The sequence below is a fragment of the Tiliqua scincoides genome, chromosome 4 (assembly GCF_035046505.1).
Source record: "Tiliqua scincoides isolate rTilSci1 chromosome 4, rTilSci1.hap2, whole genome shotgun sequence".
Classification (NCBI taxonomy): Eukaryota; Metazoa; Chordata; class Lepidosauria; order Squamata; family Scincidae; genus Tiliqua; species Tiliqua scincoides.
In genome coordinates this window covers 169,188,704-169,214,415 of record NC_089824.1, presented here as the reverse complement: position 1 = coordinate 169,214,415, position 25,712 = coordinate 169,188,704, and the positions used below count along the sequence as shown (strand labels likewise).

Here is a 25,712-nt window from a genome sequence, read left to right as displayed (position 1 = left end):
CCAGATGTGAGTTATTTTTCCCCTTGTACAGCATCTTTTTACATGTTTGGAAGGAAGCTTGTTTAGGTATGAATTGTTCTTGCTGGCTTGCTGCAAGACTGTTTAATTGTTGTATCAGCTGCCAGTTTGTTTCTAGACATGAATCAAGGGCTTAGTTGTAACCTTGGCCCCAAGCCGTTTAGGCTTTAAAGGTATCTTCCTTCTTTCACGTAAGATATCTATGCCTGTCCCATAAGATATTCTTAGGGAAACCTTCTTTCCTGGTGCATTTTGTCACAATGCGTTTTGAGGTTTGGCTGGCAGATGCACAAAAGGACCTTCTCTTTGGTGGTCACTGCCCTACCAAATTCCTTGCTGCCTGAGGTGTGATTGGAACCTTCCCTGCTGGTGATCTTCCATTAGAAATTGAAGATGTGGTTTTCTAGAGAGCTTTTTAAAATCTTTGCTGAATTATGTTCGCTGTCATTTTGTCTGTTGAATTTGCCTAAGGTGATTTTTATTGTTACTACTGCTTGTTCTTATCTGCTTTTTATTGTTATATTATTGCTTTTAGTCAACTGATGGTTGTAAGTTGCTTTGAGTCCTTTGTGAGAATGGCAGTTTAAAATATAAATAATTTTAGAAATTGTAACAAATAGCAAAAATGTTTCCCTGTAACAAGCATGCCAGAATCTGAAGCCGCTCCAGCCCAGATTTGATTCAAGACTTAAGCTTACTTAGCACACACTAAACTAGGTCTGGCTAACTGAAAGATACTGGCAGGCCTCTCTATAAATACCTCTTGCTGTCGAAGTTGTTCAATAAAATCACAGTATTACGTTAAGTATTTGTTTGGCTTTTCATGGGTCTCTGAAGTACTTTATAAAACTTTTTCCTGTTTATTAATTGAAACACTTGATAGCTTTTCTCCCATGTAAGCCACTCTGAGTTTTGGAGGAAAAAGCAGGAAGGATGTGTACATTAATTAGTGCTGTATATGAAATATTGGTTGTGTGCCTGATCATCTTTGGAGAGATGCATAAAACGGTCAACCCAATGCTATTCTTTTCACCGGCGTAGTATGCAGCTGTGGTGCTGATGGGGAGACTTTGGAGAAATAAAGTAAATATTTTCCCTTACCCCTATGTAAGCCCCTTGATCAACAGTGGGTCTCCTTGGACTCAAGTATTCATGGGAAAATAAACTTTTAAAATTCACTAACTTTGCACAAGTGTTGGTTTCTCCTACTTAGAAATTCATTCTGGGTAGGAGATATAGAGTAAGTGAACTAGCCTTGAGGCTTTATTTGTCATGCATTGGTGTGTTCAGTGTGTAAATGTGAATATATTCTGTTTTGGCTTAATGAGTTGAAGTGACTGTGTGGATTTAGTGGGATCTAAACTAAAAATCTAGTTTTAGGGAAAATACATGTGACAGTTGTTTGTTGCCTTACCTATCTTTATCACATGTTTTAAGTCAGGGCTCCCGGGTGCCAGGTCTTCATGGCATCTAGGAATTTCATTGTGGCACCCATAACTTTCAACAACAACTTGAAAAGAGGTAATTATCATGGTAGTAAAATGTGGACAGCATCAGTTGCATCACTTAGCTGTTCCTTTCCAGCAGTGGATCTTGTGCTGAGTTCTTTGTTTATCAATATTTGCTATCATGTATCATTGCATGTGGGTGGTGGAAATTCTGTTTGCACATGGCACAAAACAAGGAGCATAATGATTGGCTTGTGTCCTGATTTGAAAATCCATATAAGTGATAGATGCACAACAAACAGTGCTTTATAGCTGCGTATGTGTTAGTCTGTGTATTGAAGTATTAATTTTTTATTATATTGAATACTAATAAAACAATTGAGTGGTAAGAAAATGCCTTTAAAAGGGGTTTGGACAAGTTTCTGGAGGAAAAATCCATTAAGGGTTACAAGCCATAATGTGTATGTGCAACCTCCTGATTTTAGAAATGGGCTATGTCAGATGCAAGGGAGGGCACCAGGATGCAGGTCTCTTGTTATCTGGTGTGCTCCCTGGGGCATTTGGTGGGCCGCTGTGAGATACAGGAAGCTGGACTAGATGGGCCTATGGCCTGATCCATTGGGCTGTTCTTATGTTCTTATATCACAATACTAATTGTTTTTAAAATTGAGGAAACTTTCAAAATTAGATGATATATGAAGATTTTAGATCTGAAAAAATTCAAATGACTCAATGGTAATGCCCCAAACTTTTAGGTGTGGGTCTTTGGATCCTGGGCTATTATCACCATTCCCAGTCATACTGCTTGCTGCTTTTAAATTTATTATATCAAAATTTTGTACATTTGTTAATTGGGGAGGGAGCAACACTACAGATTTTTTCTTTTTCCGAACAGAATTGCTAAACCATCTTTTAGCATTAAACTAGGATTTTCTTATTTCAGTTTAATGGTTTAAAAAAAACAAAACCGTAGAAGTATAGCTGTGGGATTTTTAGATTTTTGCTTTACTTTTGTGGGGGAGGGGAAGGAAGATTAAAAATAAAGTTTTAAACTTCCCCAAAAGTCGTGCAGTATATATCTGGAAAGCTCTTCCTTGTATGAAAATTTTTTTTTATAAAAGCAGGAAAACAGTTCGAATTATATCTGCCTTTCCTAATAAAATTACTTGCTCTTGACAGTGATTCATGATGAAGAAATTCCTCTATAGTTTCAAAAGTTACAGCGTATTTCATTTTCAGCTTCTATTAGATGACTTCAGTTTGAAACTTTGCCATCTCTTTTGTTTCTCGTCTCTGTTCTTTTTGAATAAATTATGACTGACCCATGCCTTTATTTTATATTACAAATTCCAGATGACAGTTTTTCTGTGAAATTCCCTTCCCATCTGTTAACAATTTTCCTTCTGTGAAGAAATACTGTTATTGCCCAGACAAGACATTAATTGTTAAATTGCATTCTCTTGAAATGTATTGTACTTTTGCAGGGCTAGACAACTTACTTTTTTATATGGTAAGGGAGAAGTCCTTTCCATTCATAAAAGAATTGCAGCAGAGATTCACTAGATTATACTTTCACTCAGTGTTTGCAAGTGTTTTGATGAGTGATAGAAGCATAGATGTTTGGAGAAGCATAGATAAGGACCCCAGTTTTGTTGGCGTCTTGTGCTGCTATACCTCAGAGAGTGCTGTATTCTGGTTTGTTGGTTTAGAATTTCATAGGACAATGGGAACACCTTTGTGTTGCATGCACATGCAGCTTGTAGCATGGTGCTGTGGTTTTAAGCCATGCCCTGATCAAAAAGGGGGATTTATATGTGGAAGCAAGCTTGCTCATGCAGACAGGATAAATAGCTGGATGCACATTAATATCCGTACTGCAATGTTCCTCTGGGTCCCACTGAAATGGCAGGATGTAAATGGAAATAGTATTTGTCTCCAGCTACGGCCACTTAGCATGAACCAAGAACTGGATCAAGGCCTAAATCTGTACAGGCTTTCTGTTGAGGTTTTTGTGACAGACTTCTTGAAGTTTTTCTAAGTGAATCTGTGAAAGTTCAGTAAACTAGTTGAGTGGCAACTGCTATCATAGCCTCTTCTACTATGATGTAGAGGTGGTGGTTGTACCAAAAGCACTGTAACCTATACTGCCTTAGACATAGATATTCACCTGCAGACCCTTCTCCCACCCAGTCATGCTTGAACACTAACTAGTGTCTCTTCTGAGTATTGTCATAATTACATATTTTTCCCCCTGTGTTTGAGGGTTGTCTGTACAGTTATCCCAAGGCCAGATGTGATCTAGGACCTTTTGAGACAATACATGAGTACTGCACTGTCCTGTGCCCAGCACAGTTCCTGGGAATTTGCCTTTTAAATTTCATGATTAATAAATGAATGACTTGCATGGGAAGAACAAAGATGAACGTAATGTCTGATTTTACAAAAATTAGCCCTTCATTTACAAAAATGACCAAAAACCATTTATAATGGCTGATTCCTATTCAAATTTTTCCTGCATGAAGGTAATTTTCATGTAGAAAGAAATGTGTATTGATTACAAGTACTTTTAAGTCAGTTCAAGTGTTTGTTTTGCTGCAAATTCGTAGGTCAGGAAGTCAGTGTGTCAAGACTATCTCTGTATAAGGAAGGTTCCTCAGAGGAGCAGACCATGATTACTATTTGTAATCTAAAAAATTAGGAGGGACTTGGCAGGAAATGCACTATAGCAAGTTTAAACATTTGTTGCTATTCCGCCAGGATTGGTCTAGGCTAGGGAATCTCCAAGAATCAACAGCAGGACTTCCTTGTATTAATGACACTGTCGTATTGTAGGAAGAGTAGGTGGATTCCAGAAATAGTTGCAGGCAGACTTGACTGCCCTAAGTGGACAGCATGCCACCAAATAGCATAAGGGTTTCTTAAACATGCAGGGCACCTTATTTTTCATTGGTTATTCTCTTTCTGACATCTGCTGGGGACATCCCATAGCAGCTCTGAGTTTGCTGCAGTGCCCTTGGGTACAGTGGTGTATAGTTTGGGAACCATTACTGTAAACCAGGGGTGCCCAAACCCTGGCCCTGGGGCCACTTGTGGCCCTCAAGGCATCACAGTGTGGCCCTCAGGGAGCCCCTAGTCTCCAATGAGCCGCTGGCCCTCCAGAGATTTGTTGTAGCCCACACTGGCCCAATGCAAATGCTCTCAGCATGAGGGCGACTACTTGACCTCTCATGTGAGCTGTGGGATGAGGGCTTCCTCCACTTCTTGCTGTTTCATGTCTGTGATGCAGTCGTGGCAGCAAAGGAAAGGTCAGCCTTGCTTTGTGCAAGGCATTTTATAGGCCTTGAGCTATTTCAAGACCTTCATTCATTCATATAAGTTCATCTTTAATATATTCATTTATGTAAACTTATGTAAATTTATTCAAATTTTAAATGTAAATTAATTCTTTTTCCCCCGGCCCCAGACACAGTGTCAGAGAGAAGATGTGGCCCTCCTGCCAAAAATTTGGATACCTCTGCTGTAAACCAAAGTCATATCCAGGGACCTTCCTGCCTTAGAGCAAACAAAGTAATGAGTGACACAAAAGAAGAGACCCCAAAACTAACTTCTCTAACCAACTCCATGGCTAGATCTAATCAAGAGTTGCATATCAAGGCCCTAGACTCCAGAGCATGTCTAAAGTTTGTGCCATGCTCTTGGCAGTGTGCAAAACAGAAGCACCTGTTTCAAATCAGGGATGAACCATCAAGGCATATTAGAAAGCTCCTTGATGAATTTACCCTACAGTAGCCTTGGTACTTCCCTATGGGAATTTAGGACATAAAAAGTGGGGTTGCAGATTTCTTTTAGTTAGCTGCTGCTGTTGTGTCTTGCTTGCTACTGCCCATGTTTGTAAGTTGATCAGCTACCCACCGGTACAGCTTTAAGCATCCCCATTCCATCTTCTGCACAAGAATTGCTGTGCCAACTGGCACCCAGGATAGGCTCTCTTCCTTTCCAAACTTTCACCATTCCCCTCGTTCCCTTCCCCCTAGCACTACCGTGAAGTGCACCTTCAGCACCTGCTGAGCTACCTGTCTTTTTGCAGTTCGCCACTGGGCTGCCTCTCAGGGAACCCCCTTGCTCTAGAAAACAATCTCTGCTTCCTTGCTCTGCTTTCCTCCTTGGAACTAGTTAAGACTATTGCCTAACCTGTTTAGGTTTGTTTTCCAGTGATGCAATCCTGTGCTCACTTTCCTGGAGTAAGCCCCATTGAACTCAGTGGGGCTTACTTCTGAGTAGACATGAATAGGATTGAGCTGTAAGTCACCTTTCTGTTTCTCACCGGCCTAAGCAACTGAAAATTGCTGTGTCTCCGTGCCCCAGCCCCAAAATCTCTGCAATACTTTCAACACCTAGGCAGATTCAAATAAGATACCTTGGTCTTTGGCAGTCCTGACCATTGACCCACGAACTCCCCACTTTGGTGTCTTTGTGCAGTCAAACTGACAACCTGCTTAGTGCCTCTATTTTTTCGTCCTTATGAGAGTTGTACACTTTCTTTACTTATTTAGGGAAGGGCCGGAAGAGTAGCCCCAGGACGCCAACAAGCAATTCCAATTGACCAATCCTCCAGATGGGCAGCCCAATCCTGAACTGCCCTGCACCCAAAAGGGCTGCTGCGGCACCCAATATCGCTGCTGCAGCATCCAATGGACATGGGCAGCTACTGGTGGTTCCTGATGTCTCTTCAGGGGAAGGGGACATTCATCCCCTTACCCCAGGTAAGGGAAACAGTTCTGCAATGGAACTACTTGTCTCTGCGCTTGCTACTTAGCAAGTGCAGAGTAAAGTAGCCCCATGTCAGGCCAGGAGACCCGACATAGGGCGTTGGATTTGGCAGAGAGAACTCCTTTTCACCTTAACTCCCTCCCCATTTCGTGCCATTCAACTAAGTTATGCCACTGGCCCCTGCACTTGGCCCCTGCATGTGTAATAGAGTTCCCCTCTGTGCCACCATTGCACATCCTAAAAGCAATGGTATGGTATTGTATGATAATGATACCATAATAGTGGACAGGAAAAAAAGACACAAACTCCAATTTAATCCAAACTCAATCCAAAAAGTTTCTCACTCTAAAATATAATAGCTTTCAGATGCCGCCTGAAACTTAGGAGGCCAAGCAAACTGTTCAGGGCAGAGAATTCCATTCTACTACACCAGCAGCAAATTTAAGTACTTCAAATGTTAGTGCCACTTGCAAAAGAATCTCTTCCAGCAGTCTGAATGCTGGAAGAGGGCTATAGGAATATAATATTGTCTGGCAGGTTTTATGCCCTGGTCTTAATTATGTTTGGGGTTATAGCCCTGGATGCTAAATAAATTTCAGAATACTTGGAACATTTCAGACCTTTAAAAAAATGTTCATTGATTGTTTTGGGTTTCTGTTTTTATTATAAAGCCTAATAATTTGTGTCTCATTTCCAAACTTTTGTTAAGTCTTGCATGTCTGTTCAGATTCTGATCACATTAGCACAGATGGATACTTTGTTTTGGTGGAGTACATTGATTGCCATCCATCTCAATCTGGAGAAATAAAAATGTTAAACGAGAGCCAATATTTTCAGATAGTTGTGCTAACGTGCTGGGTTGTGTTTGTGAAACAACAGACATGTTGGAATTCTGCTGTTGAACAATTTCTGAAGGCATTTTTCTTTAGCTGGATTGAAAAAGAGAACTGTAGATGATACAGTATCCTTCCTGGGTCAATAACACATTTGTGTGCCTTTCTAGTTAATGATCAGACATAGTACTCTGCTCAGCCCCTCTTGTTTTATCTAAATAGCCTTTTATATTTCCCACTGATTTTTGTGCAGCTAAGTTAAGCAAGCCTCTCATTTTCAGTTAAGGTTGATTGCCTATAACAACCCTTTAATTGTGGAATTCCTTCCAGATGTTTAGGCCACAGGCTTGATGGAGGTATCAAAATAGTTTTATAAAATAAACACACATCACATTTTCAGATTACCTATACCAGTTGGGGGGATAGCAAAACAACTGAGTAGCAAATTCCTTTCTTTACTTTGTAGCATTTAGGTGATGTAAATGTGTTCTCTGGCTGCATGAGGTTAATTTTGTATGCTTTGTTTATATCCAGCAAGTTTTAGATTGCATGTAACAAACTGATGAATGGATTGATGGCAGGAAGGCTGACCTCCCATTAAAGAATCTAGGCATTAAAGATCTAATTTGCTGAAGTATAACTTGGTCTTTACCAATCGATCATTGTCATTGTTGGAACCGATATTTTCTGTTTTATGTCCTTTGATAAAACATTCCGTATGAGACTTCTGCAATCATTGATAGCTTACAAAGCAAATAATCTTCCTGTTTAACAGCTCTGCAGTCATGAAGTGTAACTGATACATTTCCTGCTCTGCTCCTTCCCTAGTTCTGTTGTCTACCCCCCTCTCTTGCTGGCTGAAATGGTGGTTCCAAAACAGGCATGGGTGGAGTGAAAGATGGAGGAGTGGGACTGGAAAAGCTGTATCAAGGTCAATGCACAGCAAAACCAGGAGCAACAAGCATAACAACACTGTTGGGAAGTAAAGATAGCAAACCTTGTCTCATTCATATTGAGCTTCAGGGAGTATTGAAACATCCAGGTTGAAATACTTGGAAGGTAGAAACAAGATATTGGAATCAAGGCAGAAAGAGCTGGGACATACCGGACAATACTTTGGGAGGAAGATTTTCAAGCTGTTAAGAGTTTTGGATGTGCGTCCTCATACTACCTAGAAGAAAACTTCCCTTGGTGGCACTGAATCCTCATTATCCCTCTGTGATGCCCCAAAATGCATGCAGTGCCTCCTCACCAACACTGCAAACTCCTGGGTTAGGAAAGGTGCATCAATTTGGATGCCGCTTAGTTCAAGGAGTTTTAAAATACAGTTTGCTACATGGTTAACCTCCAGGAGGAAGCATGTTTTAGGAGTCTGAATATAGAACACTTGGCCATAAGGCTTATAAGTTTACAGTGCTTTTCAACTCCACCTTTGTGTATAAAATTTGTATGAATGGGAAGTAGCTTCTAGCAAGCCTGACTTGAGAGATCAATGTTGAGACATCATACAGATGCAATAAGTAAGTCTTTATGCCCATGACAGGAAATCACTTTCCATTCACAGTTTGCGTCTGTGTTTGCAAGGGCTGGGCCTGTGAAATGAGACCATGACAACTGATGAGGCTACAAGGAAGGAAGAAGTCCAGACAGCGACTCTTGCTGAACAAGGCGAGGATATCACACCGAACAAAGACCGAGGAGTTCTGAAGGTAGGGCTACGTGAATGGCCTATATACAAATCTCAGCAAAAAAAGGTTGCAGCATTCTTGGGAGTGTAAATATCCAGTCCCAGCAATGAATTTAGGTACACTGCAAGCCTGAATAACTGAGCCAAGGAAGAGTCTGGACTTCAGTAACAAGTTCTATCACCCACCCAAGTCACCCAGTCTGAAGATCATCATTACTTCAGTCTTTTTCCCCCCTTTATTTATTTATTTATTTATTTATTTATTTAACTATAATAAACATAAAATACATAAACAATATTCTAATGGTGTAGCAAGAGCGAAGCCAAAAAATTCCTACTAGTTATATTTTAGATACATAAAGTCCAAACATTAACAAATGGTAGTCTATATCACTATCTAATCCTTCAAAACCAATCTTCAAATCCATAATACATCAAATCATTGTCTTCTCTCTGTTTCAGAAAATCAGTAATTGGTTTCCAATTTTTCAAGAAGTTTTTTGTTGAGTTCTCCTTAAGTAAAGTTGTGAGTCACCCAGTCTGAAGATAATAATTACTTCAGTCTTGTGAGGATTTGGTTTAAATCAGCCCGCTCTGATCCAGTCCTGTACACCAAGACTACAAGTTCTAGCTCTAGACTACAAGTCCTACAGTTCCATCTGTATATTCCATCCAGTCTTGCTTAATGGACACAAAACAGGTTGAATAGGGCAGGGATTCTAATGGAACCTTCCAGGGTCTGAAAGGTGATGTCCTGAGATGTTGCGTAATGTTCCATGAATTAACCTTTTCCCCTGACATGTCAGCTTGGTTTCCTTTTGTGGTGGAATGAGGAGGAAGGGTAGACTGACCTCTTAGAGTGCAATCTAAAGGAGGACTTGGCCAGCAGAAGTCTCTTGCACTGGCCTGGGAGGGTTGTAAACGTGCCATAAAGCATATTTGTGTTGGCCGGCACAGGGGCGCGCACTCCAAATCCAGCCTCCATTCAGACAAGGACAGGTAGGTCCACATCAACTGAGCTTGGCTGACGTGGAGTTCGGGGGGGCATGGGGAGGGGAGGGAGGAGGTGTTTCGGGTTGGGGTGGTGGATGGGCCCGTGGGTGGGCAGGTGGGGAGCAGAAGGCAGAGCCAACATTCAGCAGTTTTGCCAGATCCTAGCCCCATTCCTAGGTTGTGCAGAGCAGCTCCAGACTTCTCTGCTCTGTTTGGATCTGTACCATGTCTTTGGGACTGCTGTGGCCCTCCCGGAGGTAAGGGGAATTTTTTCCCCTTGCCTCAGGCCAAGCCTCAGCCAGCAGCAAACTAGTGCTGGATGCAGCGCAGGTCCACTGGCCTGCCTGTTCCAGGGCAAGTTAGGATTGTGCTGTTAAAAGTATAGGTGGAGGGTGCCATTTTGGAATTCTCCCCCATATTTTAAAAATGAAACAAAACTAACACACCAGGAAGGTAGGCTTTTTATTGAAAATATGTAGATTTTATTCAAAGTGCTTCTTGCATTCAGAGAAAAAGTTTCATTTGTGCAAGCATCCACCATCCTTCAGGAGCCAGATTTTCCAGAGGTAACAGAAGGAAGGCGAGAGTGCTTAAAATCGCCCCTTATGCAAACAGAGCTGCCTTTGCGAATGAAAGGAGCACTTAAGAGAAAAGAGTACGAAAGGATGTATCTTAAATATAGCGTCTGAAGCAGCTCACACAAAATATAAAATAGTCACAAAACATAAACTTCAAAGTGGACATAAGACAGCAGAGAGTGGAATTGAAAATAGCATTGAGGGTTTTTTTTAAAGACTACATCCCTCTAAAAGTCTGGGTGAGCAACATCTTCACTTTGGTATGAATACTGTAAAATAGATGCCGGGTAAATGTGCACGAGGTGGGAGTTACACTGATGAGACACTACAGTACCTGTTCCTTGACGCCATCTAGCTCCTCTCAGAGGGTGGTGATGTTCAGAGTAAATATTTATATACTGCTTTTGAACAGAAAGGTCTTGGAGCAGTTTGAGTAGGAAAACAAACGTTTATAGTAATCCACCCTCAACGTGGCTCACCAACCACTCACTTAAGGCCAATTTTATGAATTGCCCCTGTACCCTCAAGCAAAAACCAATGGATTGAGCCTTTCCCAATGTAACTGTGAGTTTATTGAAAAACTTTGTTTGTACATTTGGGAATTGATATAATTCTATGCTTAACATGTGATCCATATGCTCTTCTTCTCTTACAGTCTGATAGCTTTATTTATTTATTTATTTATTTATTTATTTAGCGTATGGCATATAATAAATGGACTTATATAACAATTAAACTAGATAAAATATCAATGCCCAGTTCGCCCAGCACTCATTCTTGTACAGTATCTAGATGCAGAACCTCATCTGCATCTAGATTCTGTGTTTACAGATGTTTACAAATCTGTGTGCTTGTCTAATAGGGACCAATCTTTGACATCAGATGAAGTGTTTGCGCCTCTATTCATTTCATTTTCATATCCTTCTAGATCCTGAAGAGGCCAGGGAATAAGGATGAATCTCCTATGATTGGAGACAAAGTTTATGTCCACTACAAAGGAAAGCTGGCCAATGGGAAAAAATTTGATTCCAGCCGTGACAGGAATGAGCCATTTATCTTCAGCCTGGGCAAAGGTAAAGAGTGGAAAAGGTGGAGAAAGGTAAAGAGAGTCTTAGGGATATAACGTGGGTTCTTGCCAATTAAATGACAGTTTATGTATTTATAATCCTGTTTTCAGAAAGGCTGTCTGACTGAGAACAAACAGAGCAAGGACTGGGAGATATCTAGGACTGCCACTACTACATGATTCAGTCATTTTGTTCCCTTGCCTTGTATTAAGTGTTGTGAAATGTTGAAACCTAGTTCAAAATTTTATTGTTAAGCTTTTTGAAGATACTGATCCTCAAATATTGCAAACTGAGACTCTTCCCCACCACAGTCTGGGAGCCCTGGAAATTATGCATCTTTCAGAAGGCTAGGCATTGTTTAAAAAACAACGTCACATGGTGTCATGACATGCCTTATGGCATGCTTGTGAAGACGCAGTTAAGATTGCACTCCTGGTCTTAATCCAGTTTTCTAGCCCTGATGCATTGTTGCATGCACTGCATTCTGCGGTGGGGGAGGCAGCCACAAAGGCCTCCTCAAGTCTGCATTGTGGCTGCATCGGAGCCGGAAAGTTGGATAGGACTGGGTCCAAAGTTACAAGTTCCGTAGTTTCTGGAAGAGAAGCTATGGCAGTTATGGTAGTTAAAGAATAGTTTATATTTCTAGTGTAGACTTTCTCTCAGCAACTTCAAGCATGGACGTTCTTAAAATTCATGGATATTTGCCGGTCTTTCTTTTTAAGAGTGTGTATATGTTTTCTCCCCTCTGTTTTGCAATGCAAAGCTTAGGGTGCTTTCAGACGTTCAAAATTGACACCTTGACCAAGTCTGATAAAGGCTAGCTTGTGAAGTAAAATAGATTAGGTAGGAGTCACTGGCTTCATCCACCTACGGGCTGGCTACCACGTTTTTGTAGTTTTACAGCATATTTGGCTAGCCTGGAGTTGGTTGTGTTTTGAATTCTCACGTGGTCAATAACCTCATGTGATGTATCTGTTGCTGATCACAAGTGATCAAATGTCTGCATGTTCTCTTTGATACGCAAGTTTTGTGTATGTTCTTTCATATGAGAGAGCATTCTGATTATTTTTAATGTCATATCCTTCCTATCACCTCTGGAACCTGCAGTCTGAAATAGTAAGGTCAAGAAATAGATATATTCCATAATATTGCTGATTGTGTGTTTTGGCTCTGTGTGAAAATGGTTTCATTTTGATATTGGATGTTTTCATTTTCTGCTTTGCTCTTCGAGGTTACAGAGAAAATATACAATTTGCTATCCCCAACCAAACATTCCTCTGTTGTCTATTGCGACAAAACGTTTAGAAATGTTATCAAGCATGAGAACTGTTTTGGTTGCAAGAGAAGAATAACTCTTCATTCAAGCCCCTGTCTTAAAGGCAGAAATTTGCCTGACCATATGAAGCTGTCTGTGAGGCTGTTGGCTTTTGATTAAAAATTTCTGTCCCACCATTTTTCTTTAGATTGATTACAGTATGATAAAAACAAGCCAGTAGCAAAACATAATAAAAAACATCAACAGCTAAACAAATCCAGGGGCATAAGCAACAGAGTATAACATTATAAAAACTCAGAAAATGACTGTGAAAAGGGCCAGGTCTTCAACCTCTCACTAAACACTGCCAAGGGGGGCAGTGGATACACACTAGACTAGAGGGTAGGGAATTCCACAGCATACTATAAGAGTCGCTACTGAGATGGCCCTCTCACATATTTCTCATGTCACCATGAACTACAAAAGGCAGTGGGACATCCAAGACTTCCTCCCTCCCAGAACTTAATGAACTCATTTGGAGGAGTGCTGGGTCAGAACCCTGCCCACCTCTTATTGGTGAATTCATGTAATCAGGTATGTGTTTAGCAGCAGAAAGGAAGGAAAAAAAGAATAATCGATATTCTCTGAATTGTAAGTCTAGGACAATTATTTTGGACCGAATGCTATTATTCACTATCAGCAAGGTGTCACTTTGGCTTGTTCTGGAAATACAGTTGCATTAAAAGAATAGAAATTCTCCCGTGTCTCTTTCTGATGTCTCAACATGTGGTAAAACAAAGTAAATATTAACACGAAAAGTGACTTAAAAATTCCTATTATGGCCCAATCCTATTCTCTTCCCCCGCTACACCCCCAGTGCGTTCACACTGAAAAGGTGCACACTGTATCCAGCGGGAGGGGGGTGGGGTTGGGGGGCTTTGAAAGGGAAAGGGGATTTAAATCTCCCTTTCCCTCCATAAGCATCCAGCTGAGCAATGGGTCTCCTCAGACCTGTGCCAGCTCTTTAGCTGGCTGAAGTCCAAGGAGAGAAAGGAGGCGGGGCAGCTGCTGCCGGTGGGGATAGGATCCAGTGCATGCCATTGCTGCCAGATCTACCCCTTCCTGCAGCCGTCCCACCTCGTACAGCCCCCCCTTCCCCAGTTTTGCCGCCTTCCCACCAATAGACGTGGGCTGCACATCTTCCTAAGAAAAGGGGGTCTTTAACAGCTATATAGATGCACAACAGCAAAAGCCTTTTTGAATTTGCTTTCCAAATAAAACTCATACACTGATTACACAGGCCTACAAAATTGAGGGTCAGAAAAGTTTTTCCCAAACCTTATGGTGGTTTGAAGTGAATTTGGGGTGCCGATTCCAAAAATGGCATTCGTTTTGCCCTATCACGTCTAGTTTTGGAAATATAGTATAGCCTCATTAGTGAATGGTTCAAGCAGCTTCCTCATGAGGAAGCCATGGTGTAGGCTTCCTCATGAGGAAGCTGCTTGAACCATTCACTAATGAGGCTATACTATATTTCCAAAACTAGACGTGATAGGGCAAAACGAATGCCATTTTTGGAATCGGCACCCCAAATATACCCAGGAATTGGTGTAACGTTTAAGGAAGCAAAATGTGTGTTGGCCTGTGTTGTTGTTGGGATCTGTACAATATGGAGGTTTTCTATGACTAAATTTATCTGTCTGTCTGTACCAGTGATTCAGATCAATGATTTGCAGTTTCTGTAAATTGGAAGAAATGCAACCATCTATTGCTGGGGACATTCAATATCTTTTTTAATACCACAAAGTATGACAGCTTTGGAGTTTTCTCCTGATAATTTGCTCCAGCTGTAAAAGAGTACATAGAGATGTATTCCCTCTTGCTGCATAGATAACTTTTTTCTCAAGGGGTGTTCAAGCATCTTCCAGGAGCAATAAGATCTTTATTAGCTATAAATTACTCGTATATTAAATGACTGGAAGAAAGTATGGGTTTGTTCCTGTCATCCATCTGTTTCTCCAACTTGTACTCTTTCTTTGTGGGGATATTTGGTCCAATAGCTGCAGTTTCAAGGACCCATCAAACTATTCTTGCAGTGTCAAACTCTTCTTGCAGTGTCCCTACTTGTAGTCATATCCTCTATCCTTGCTTTTCTCTGGCTACTTCCCCCAAATCCTGTTGCTAGTAGGTTTGCTGCCGTTTTTAAATGTCAGGCATATTATATAGGTTTTTCTTGCTGAAACTAATGCTACCCCTTGTATAGAAGGGACAGCAAAAATAATCCATAGTAACTGTCTGAGGCCAAAGTAATTGAGACATACAGCTTGTAAGATGTCATGTCAAATCTGTCAGGTTATTTGGCTGTTATGGTGTACATGTCTGAATGACCAGTATGTGTAAATGTATGACTTAAAAAATGAAGCTTGTCTGTCTTGTTTTGATAACTTTACTGACTAAATAAACCTATTTAATTGAAAATGTTTTTTTATTAGGCCAAGTCATCAAGGCGTGGGATATTGGGGTTGCCACCATGACAAGGGGAGAGATCTGTCACTTGCTGTGTAAACCAGAATATGCTTATGGTTCTGCTGGCAGCGTCCCCAAAATCCCCTCTAACGCAACACTCTTCTTTGAGGTAAGAGAAGGAGATAGTGGCCAAGTCCCTACTTTGACAAGCTGAATTACCAAAGAAGTGCTTTGTGAAGATCTACTGTTGATCTGTTCCACAATTGTATTTTATTCCTATGAAAATGAGTTATGTTGGTCTGGTATTCTGGGAAAGGGAAGTGTAACTATAATTGCTTTTCAGAGAGTTTAGATAATGTGCATAGTGACTAGGTAGTTTTGCTTCTTTGGCTATTGTCTTTGGTGGGCCAAGCCTTAGGAAGGAAAAAAACAGTGAAATTATGCTTGACCATCATCTAGATGCCTTAGAGTATGTACCTGGCAATATTATTATATTGCTATATAATAGCAATATAGCAGTATTATAGGCAGTTTATCACTGAAATTGCATCTTATGTTGGACTCTCTATTCTATAAAAGGAACAATTTGGAGGAAATGTAGCCTGATATGACCTTTCATATCAGTGTACTTTCCTAAAACAAATACGGAGGTAAAACAAATACTATATCTTCAAACAAAAATGCCTATGGAACAATATGCAACTGTTCTTACATGCACAGGTCAAAAGACTGACACTGATATTTGAACACCCATCGCATTGCTTGCCTAAACCTAGAAATTTACAGAACTTTAAAAAAAAGGGGGGAATTCTACCTCCCCTGTTGATTTATCTGAAAATAGATGTAACTTGGAACTGAAAGCAAAAGAATAGTAACTAAAAGATCAGCCATATTGGACTCACTGCTACAAATGGAGTCAAGAATGGTCCGGTTTCTTTTCAAAGACATTGTAATGCTGTTAACGTACAATTGTGCAAAGCATACTTAGCCTCAAAGTGTTTGGGCTTATAGAAACATTTTTTAGGCACGATGCGAACAGTTTGTCTCTTAATTTTACTAGCCAATAGCCCTCATTTACAGTAGCAGCATTGTTGTTCAGATGGGTCTGTGTGGGTTGCAAGGATAGCCTTGCTGGGGAAAAACCCTACTTTACTCTTAAAAACATGGCTATGCATGCTGAAGAAGATACAGACTTGAGATTTAAAGGGGGTCTTCTCTTTTAGGGGAGCAAGAGAGTTGGGGTTGTGGTTAAACATTTTTAAAACTCTTCAGAATTTTGTGAATGTGATCAGGTGGGAGAAGTTATATCTCTTTTGTAAGGTAATGTCATGAGCATCATACAGCACCTAATTACTTGATACTTTGCTAGCTTTGGCAAGAATCACTTCTTACCAGCAATAACTGGTTACCGTTTGAGTGCTTGCATAAAAAAATTGCTAGCAATGAAAGCAGAGTCTGGACATAAGTCATTTGTATTTCCTACAGCCAAAAGATCGTGTGTGTGTGTGTGTGTGTGTGTGTGTGTGTGTGGCACAATGGTTTGCTCCATAAGCTCACTGTCTAGCCAAGACAGAGTCATTTGTATATTTTGGTAAAGCCTGAAGTCTGTTGCTGCTTGCAGTGTGCAGTGGCATTTACAAATGGCACACCAACTCTGGGAAAAGATGCTTCTAGATTAGACCTCTACAATGTATTATTATTTTCAACAAAAAGTTCACAAAGCAGTATACATAAATAAATCAAATAATTAAATGTCTCCCTGCCCCTAAAGGGATCACAATCTAAAAAGATGCCAAAAAACACTAGCAAATAGCCACTAGAAAAGAACACTCTATAAGAGGACACTCTAAGCCCAACTAACAAAGGGACCCTTCTTTATATTGTGGGATGTTGCTGGGGTAGCTTTCTTTGTCATATTTTTTCTCATGCACATTTTGGCTCTCAGACTCTAGTGTAAGTGCTCCCGCCTGCTTGGTTTGTGCTTCTGTTTTTTTTTCTCTACTCACAGTTGAACACTCTGAATTGTTTTCTATGTAGAGATGCCACAGCTGGAGTGACTAATTCTTGTAGTCTTTATACCAAAGACAGCTGACTAGGAGAGTATTCATGTGGACAGTGGCGTAGCTGGAGGGGGGCGGAGCGCCTAGCCTGGCGGGGAGGCTCAGCAGGGCAGGCAAGCGGCCCCTCCCTTTGGAGCCATTGTAGATCAGCCTTTAGAGCTGATGCTTGTGTCCCTGGTCAAGCCTCCTCTTATTCAAAATATGGCACTTGCATTGTACCGCTATACATTTTGTCGTTTCTGTGACGTTTTGCTTTACTTATATTTTATCTTTTTTTTTTAAAGATCGAGTTGCTTGATTTCAAAGGAGAGGATTTATTTGAGGATGGAGGTATCATCCGCAGAATCAAGCAGAAAGGTGAAGGATACTCCAACCCCAATGAAGGAGCTGCTGTACAGAGTGAGTACCAGCTTGGACAGCAGGAGTGCAGCTCTGCAGTTGAACGCAAATGTGTTTTGGGGCAGGATTTGTAACAGTTGAATTCTTGAGGGTGGTTCCTCTTTAACCAGCTTTGATACACAATGATAGAAAGATGAGTGTCATACAAATCCTAGTTTCCAGTTTCTTTTGATATCTCCATGATACGCCCTCACGGTCCAATCCTATTGGGGCCAGGTGTCGCAGAACATGTGTTCTTTTGATGCTGACTGCTGTAGTCAGTGTCAACCATAAAAGGTGCTCTGACAGACTGCAAATTTGCATGTGGCTGAAGTGTGCATGTGGCTGAAGTGAAGGCCGGGGCCTTCCCGTGTGCTCTGGAGTAGCCCAAAGAAGCTGCCAATAGGAGATAAGATGACAGGGGTTTGGAACAGGGCAGGAGGTGGAAGGATTAGAGGTGGGTTCAGCAGCTGCTGCTGTCAAATCCTAACCCCCTTCCTGGACCCGATCCTGTGGCATGGATGCATACAGACCCTGTGCCAGCAAATTTGCTAGTGCAGATCTGAGTGAATGTATGCGCACAGATTAGAGTCAGAAACTATTTAGACACACTGCCATGTTAAGGAAATAACTTAAATGCCTTTTGAGTCTTATTGAATAATTGTTCTGCTGTCTTTTGGCCCTTTGCTGCCACATGCAGTGAAATGCCCCATCCTCCCCCAGCCTGCTGCTTAAAACAACCACTTCATCCTGATGCATGGTGGGGTGCCCCCAACTACATGCTAGGACCGGGCCACCACACATCAGGATGAAGCAGTTGCTTTAAGCAGTATCCTTGGGGAGGCTGTGAACTAATAGAGGGCACCCCACGCCTGTGTGGCTGCTCCACCCAACTGCCGTCCCCCCTCCTTGCTCACTCTCTTAGAAGAACAAGTGAGAGGAGGATTTGGGAGGGGGTTGGGAAGAGGATTGTAACAAACTTCATTGCTTTCCTGCAATAAAGAGAGCAATCGGGAAGAGGATTGTCACCTTCTGATATCCTCGGGTGTTTCTTCAAAACAGGCTAGGCATGGAAGATGCTGAGAATCTCAAGATCCTTCTCTCCTGGCCTGTTCTGAAGAAATGAAAGAAGAGGCAAGGAGATGGCAGGGGATAATGACAAGGACAAAAGTGGATCACTTTCACCGTCTTTCTGCTCTGCCAGCCAGTGCTTCTTCAAAACAAACTGAGCAGGAAGGAACTTGGGAGCTGATGATGATGATGATGAAGAGTATTTATATACTACTTTTCAACAAAAAAAAGTTCATGAAGTGGTTTACAGGCAAAATCAAATAACCAAATGAACCTCTTCCTCACTCAGAAGGTGGAAACAGTGGTAATGGGGAAGGAGCGAAGAATCATGCCATTGAAAGCAGGTGGCAGAACTTGGTCCTTTTTTCTCATCTGCTGAGAAAAATGGCACAAACAATCTGGAAGTCTGATCAGACATAGGGAATGCCTGCCTAGTCTATGCTTTATATGGTGTTCCCCCCTCCCCCCCAGGACTGTGATTTTTTTATACTGTGGGAATGCTAACTTCAGACTTGCAAACCTGAATGAATTTGTGTGATTTTACATTGTCAAATCTCCTAATGTCATAAGGTATGAGATCCAAAACCATAAAATGCTGCAGTAAATCCTCTTGGTTTGCTTATCCGGATGAGCTGGCCTAGCAGTGGGGACTGATTTTGGAGCTGGAGTGTAATTTTTGCTTCATCTCCAAATTGCCAGTTTTTACTCTTGCTCCCACATGATCCAGTGGTTACCTTTCCCTATATGAGCCTGTTTTATTATCTTTTCCACCTCTTTCTGTTTGTTTTTTGTGTGTGTCTACCCATTGTTTACTTGAGAATTTTGATCCTTTAAATCTTCTTCCTTTTTCCCAGCATCTTGAAACAGTCATTTCCTCCATACATTTTAATCTTGTTTGTTTTGTATCTCATTATCTTCTCTTCCTGTCACAGCCAAAACTGAGTGCAGAGGACACTTGCTTTGGGTATAGACACATGAACCTGTGACCACGTTACCTTTTTAAAAAGACTATGATAGATTTAATGAAGATCCTTCTAATATTTCCAACATTTCCAGTAGTCCAGATCAGCCAGGGAACTAGTGCTTTGGATGCTTATAGTGACCCATTCCATAGTGACCCACCATTTTTGTGGTTTGAACTACCAAATAGATATTACATGTGAAGCTTGATGTGCATTGGATTTACAAAAGCAATAGTGAGTCTTGGTTTGAGGAATTTTCTTGTTTAGAGGCCTGGAACTCTCAGTTAACTTTGAAGAATGGCTGGATGAGAGAAATTGTAGTAGGACCCACTTCCGCTGTCTGATGCTTGCTTTAAGTTCTGAATATAATAATTTATTGTTCTTGGAAAATCTCACTATATGGTCAGCAGGATTACTTGGCTTCTAAAGGTGTAATGGAAAATATTATTCAGACAGAGCTGTTGGTTGTTGAGGGAGAGGTCTGCTATCACCTGAATTGTGTTCTCTGAGTCATGCTAAGCCTATGTTCTGTGGTAAGGCCCCCTGTGGTTTTGGTTTTAAGCCAGTCTTTAATTCAACAATCCAGTGAGCACATACTGTATTATTATATCTTATACTCTGTCGTAATGCTAGATATATTTTCTGGTTTTGTACTTGCCTGTATAAAGTACAGTTTTAATATTGATACTGTGTGCAACACCACACAGAATTCTTTGCAAATCCCAATGCCATAGGTTTTCCAACTTTAATGTTTATGATTTCAAACTTGATGTACTGAATAGATCTGCCTCCTGAACTGATTATATGTATTATACAAGGCATACGTGTTTACAAGGCTAGCATGTTAGCTTAAATTAGGTAGCATATTCTCATTATATTTATGATGCCTCTCAATTTTTTTTCCTTTGCGGGGGGGGAAAGGCTTTTGGGAAAAAGACTCTCTCTTCCCTTCCCACCTGACCATATCACCATTTCAATGACAGGTGTTAACAAAAATAGCTGCTGAAGTCAGTGGGGTTATTTCCAGTGTAAAAATATGTTCTGAAATCTGAACAAAGGATTTTGAGTTTCTTGGGTGGTTCATCCATTAGTCTTTTGCTCTACAAAAAAAATGTTCTGTTTTTAGATAATTGTCAGTATTAAACAATTTACAAGCTGGCCAAGAGGAGAAAAACAAAGTTCAGTAAAGAACAGTTCAAGCACGGAGTGAGATTCAGGAACCAGACTGTGGAGATTTTAGCTAACGAAGGACCAAACTTAAACATTTCACACAGTTCTTAACTTGGGAACTCTTGTTGTTCACTGAAAATCTAAATGATTGAAGGAAGAAAGTAGTATTTGGAGGGGAAAAATTGTCCCATGTAAATGACCATGAAGGCAATGTTTGTTCAGAATGTCATCAGGTGCAGTTCTGAAAGCCTCAGAGAATAGCACGACTCATTCCAGTTTTAACTTAACACTGGTGTGTTGATTATTCTATAACAGGATTTCTAAACCGATCTCTTCATTTGAACTTCTTTTATAATCCTAAATAGTTCTTGACAACAGAGAGATTAGGGCATTTGCATTTCCTAACTGTCAACTCCATTCAAACCACAGTCTGTGTCAGTTCTGTGCAGTCTGTTAAGTGCCAATAATTTCCAACTCTTATGTCAACTGAGTGTAAGGCTGCAATCCTTTGCAGACTTTCATGCAAGTAAGCCCTATTGAACACAATGGAACTGTTTCTGTAGCCTGACTGTGGTCATCTAAGGAGTTTTGAAACTGTTCCTCTTATCCCTTGTCTCCTCCTGTCCACTGGTGGTATTGCAGTGCTTGTAACTGCAGAGCTACACTGTCTTTAAAACCAGGCACTTTCTGGACTTGTGTGTGCCTGTGTGTGTACCTGGCACCTGCAGACACTGGTGGAGAGCCCCAGGCACTGTTGGGAGAGATTGGCAGAGACTTTTGAGAGGCTCTGGAGATCCCCTGCAGTCTCTCCTTTGGGCCACACATGCCAGTCAGCCCACAACTCCTACATGAAAAAAGAAACCAACAGCACTTCCTGGCTAAGTTGCAGCCGCTCTTCTCTATAGGTTGTTTTTTCATATGCTTGTAAGCATATTATCTGCTGACATGGGAGACAAAAAAATTTCTTTGATGTGATCCTATGCCTTTTCAGTCCTACCTCCCACCAGAGGAACTTCATTGCAGGCATATATGCATAGAATTCAACCTTGGTCTTTTGAATTAGGATTTCAGACAATCAGATTTACTGCTGAGTAGACATTGCTAAGGATTGGGCTGTTAGCTGACATTTTGTACTAGAAATCTGAAGTATTTACTGATTTAGAAATGTTTTCAGTATAACATTCTGTAGGCTTATTTTACAAAACCCAAAACTCCTTTTTAACCTTTACATTAACATTTCTGCTTTTGATTCTTCCATAGAATAGCTGCTTAGTGAGAGTCAGGAAACGTCTCAGTGGTGTAGCCAGAGGGGTGCTCACAACACTAAGTTTTTCAGGCCCCTGAATGCCTGTGTAAAGAAGCCCTCCTTTCACTGCCACAGCCATACATGGAATCATAGAGTTGGAAGGGACCTAGTAGGTCATCTAGTCCAACCCCCTGCCTTAGGCAGGAAATCCTCTTAGAGCATCTCCAACAGGTGCTTGTCTGGAGCCTCTGCTTGAATATCTCCAGCAAGGGAGAGTCCACCACTTCTTTCGGCAATCTGTTCCACTGCCGAACCGCCCTGACCATCAGGAATTTTTTTCCTGATGTCTAATCGAAATCTCCTATCTTACAGTTTGTACCCATTGGTTCTAGTCCTACCTTCAGAGACAACGAGAATAAATTATTCCCTTCTTCCATATGACAGCCCTTTAGGTATTTGAAGACAGCTATCATATCCCCTATCAGCCTTCTCTTCTTCAGGCTGAACATGCCAAGTTCCCTCAACCTTTCCTCATAGGGCTTGTCCTCCAGCCCCTTGATCATCCTCGTCACTCTCCTCTGAACCTGCTCCAGTTCGGTTGCATCTTTCTTAAAGTGGGGTGCCCAGAACTGGACACAATATTCCAGGTGAGGTCTAAGCAGTGCAGAGTAAAGCCGAACCACACCTTCTTGTGATTGCGGAGGCATCTCCTTTGCATTGCTCTCGCTACCTCAGATGACTCTGAAGGCGAGGGGGGGCCACTTTACTTGGGCATTCAGGTGCCTTAAAAAAACTTAGCATTGTGAACCCCCTCTAGCTATGCCACTTAAAAGCTCTCTGATGCAGTGTGTAAGAATCATTTATTCACTCCACCTCTGAGCCATCAATTTATGCCCATATTTATGTGTGAAAGACATTTGCAATCAGAAAGAAGGGTTAGTTGAGTACAAAAGAAGAAACTTAACAGTGCAATCCTAGGCATGTCTACTTAGAAGTAAGCTTCATTGAGGTGAGTGGGAGTAAGGCTACAGTCTTATACAAGGGTACCTCTGAGTCCCATGGCAGTGGGACTGAGAAGTGGGGCTTACTTCTGAGTAGTCCTACTTAGAATAAGAACAGCCCCACTGGATCAGGCCATAGGCCCATCTAGTCCAGCTTCCTGTATCTCACAGCGGCCCACCAAATGCCCTAGGGAGCACACCAGATAACAAGAGACCTGCATCCTGGTGCCCTCCCTTCTGTAAGTAGTGCTGTAAGTGTCTTTAGAATTGCAGCCTAAATATACGGTTGCTTGTATTGTCCCTCACTATGTGTCATGAGTTGAAAGCTTTTGGACTAAGAGCCCCATTTTAGACTCTTGAAAGCTGAAGCAAAGTGGAAGTGTTGCTGATGATTTAACATCAACAGAGCAGGCTGGCAGAAAACCAGAAGAGTAGTTGCAACTGTATTTTGAAGCCAGGCAGGTGGTAACCATGCTTTAACCCCAGCAACCAGGCTTCAACTGATAGTGTTTTCCATTTGAGTTCTAGTAAAACCCAGTATTAGCTTGGGAGCTAATACAAAAATCCCTGCCATTATTGCTATAATTAGAATGGGAGAAAATGTGCATGTAGCAGCACTGCAGTCCCTGGGCTGGATTATTGTAGAGAGTATTATTAGTTTGAGTGATGGGGCATAATTCACATCTCTGCTTCCTAAAACACAGGCTGCAGCTGAATATTTGCATTCCACGCTGCGCTACAACCTCTCTGCTGTTTTAATCGGAGTACAAATTGCTGTCAGTGCACAGAGTTCATGTGCCAGCCACATTCAGAACACAGTGTTCTGTGCTCTTCAAAACAAAATTGCTCTAGGCACTGAGAGAACAATAAGTCAGCTCAGCAGCTGAAGTGATGTTCCCTCGGCTGGCTGGGGCTTCTTACTATGTAATCCAAGTGTAACTCTATCCAAGTGATCTGTTTTAGATAGCCTGTAAGTATATACTTTGATCATCAAGTTTCGGAGTCTTTCTCTAGAACGTATTTACCCAGTTAATGTGAAATAAAACTTATTTTTAAGAGTTCAACAAACCTTGATAGCTTGTTGCCCCCTTGTGTAGTGCTCTGATAAAAATTGTTTGCCTTCTTATCATTGCCTTCCTAGCGACAGCACTGCCTTGCAGCACACTATCTGAAATCTAGATCCTAGGAGCCAGGATTCTGCAATCATTAGGATTGTTTTTGTCCAAGTATATGATAGCATTAACGCTTGTTCATTATGATCTAATATCACTGAGGTTCTAAGCATATACACAGGCTCACAGTTGCTACATATAGAAAACACTCATTTCCAACATGAGGAAATAAAGTTACCATATTAGAATTTAGTAGACCTAGTGTGATTAGAGCAGGGGTGCTCACACTTTTTTGGCTCGAGAGCTACTTTGAAACCCAGCAAGGCCCAGAGATCTACCAGAGTTTTTTTTTACAATGTTCGCGCCATCATAACATATAACATTTATGTGTACAATGTATGTTGGTGTACCTTGAGCCCCACTATAACAGGACTTACTCCTGAGTAGACATGCCTAGGATTAGGCTGTGAGGCTGCAATCCTAGCCACACTTACCTGGGAGTAAGCCCCATTGAGTACAATGGGCCTTACTCCCGGCGTTTCCTCCCAGAGGCACCTGAAGGGGGGGTCGGCACTCCGTGATCTACTCATTTTGCCTCGTGATCTACCGGTAGATCACGATCCACCTATTGAGCACCCCTGGATTAGAGCATAATCCTGAGTCACCCTTGGGCCAGTGCAAGTCCCTTGGGCCGGTCCAGAAGTGTCACAAAAGTGCCATAAGGCACAGGCATGTGCCGGCTGCCAGAGACTGTTTCTTTGCACTGTCAGAGTCAGGCTGGTGTGGGGGTCTGGAGAGGATGGAATGGAGGCATTCTGGAGCAGGGAGAGGGCAGATGATGGGCAGCTTGGAGCCAGGCAGGTGGTGGGACCAGAATCCGGCACCTAGTCCAGATCCTAATCCCACTTCCTGATGAGCTGGCACAGCACCAGACTGCTTGAATCTGCACCACCTCTTTAAGTGGCGCAGATCTGATTAACTCTGTTGTGGCTGCTGCTGCATTACCCAGGGTAAGGAGAATTTATTCCCCTTGTCCCAGTTGGCCTGCCTGTTCCAGTGCTGGTTAGAATTGGGCTGCCCATCAAGCAACTTGACCCAATTGGGGCTTAAATTTAATTATAAATAGGAAGTGGGAGGTAGGCAAATAGTGGAGGGGTACTTCAATAGTTTGCCTCTGCCGCAATGTTGATCATAATCATACCCACCCACACACAAATTTTAAATTTAAAAAAAACACTTCACTTTTAATAACCATTAAAACCATTTTAACCATCCTTTAGTAGAGGTTTTTTTTAAATCTATAAATTACATGCAGCAGGGGAGGGTTGCAACTGGGACCAGAACTACGACAGGGCAAATTACTAATGTCCTCTTACCCTCCCCCCAAAGTGTTTTCACCCTGCTTTGCAATGCACACTTGAAATTTATAATTAAAACTAAGCACCTCTCAGGTCCAGCTGCGTGATCAAGTGCATATGTAATTAGACTCTCAAGAGTCAGAGAAGGGAACAAAAAAAAGCTTTGGGGATATGCCTTTTGAAATAGAGTATCCATTTTGTACTTTTGAACTGTGTCTGCTTGGTTTGAGGGGAAAGTC

The 25,712-nt window shown here is 41.5% G+C and overlaps 1 protein-coding gene across 3 annotated transcripts in view; it reads left to right on the top strand.

The window, feature by feature from the left end:
- The window catches only part of FKBP5 (FKBP prolyl isomerase 5), a 66,946-nt gene that overhangs the window by 28,806 nt on the left and 12,428 nt on the right, over nt 1-25,712 (top strand). For 2 of the 3 annotated variants that reach the window (XM_066624375.1, XM_066624377.1), the window contains 4 exons: nt 8,634-8,778; nt 11,256-11,400; nt 15,142-15,284; nt 17,460-17,574. In XM_066624375.1, coding sequence (XP_066480472.1) covers nt 8,677-8,778; nt 11,256-11,400; nt 15,142-15,284; nt 17,460-17,574 — 505 coding nt within the window. In that variant the 5' untranslated portion in view covers nt 8,634-8,676. The remainder of the gene's footprint in view (nt 1-8,633; nt 8,779-11,255; nt 11,401-15,141; nt 15,285-17,459; nt 17,575-25,712) is intronic. The other variant, XM_066624376.1, reaches the window with a different exon arrangement.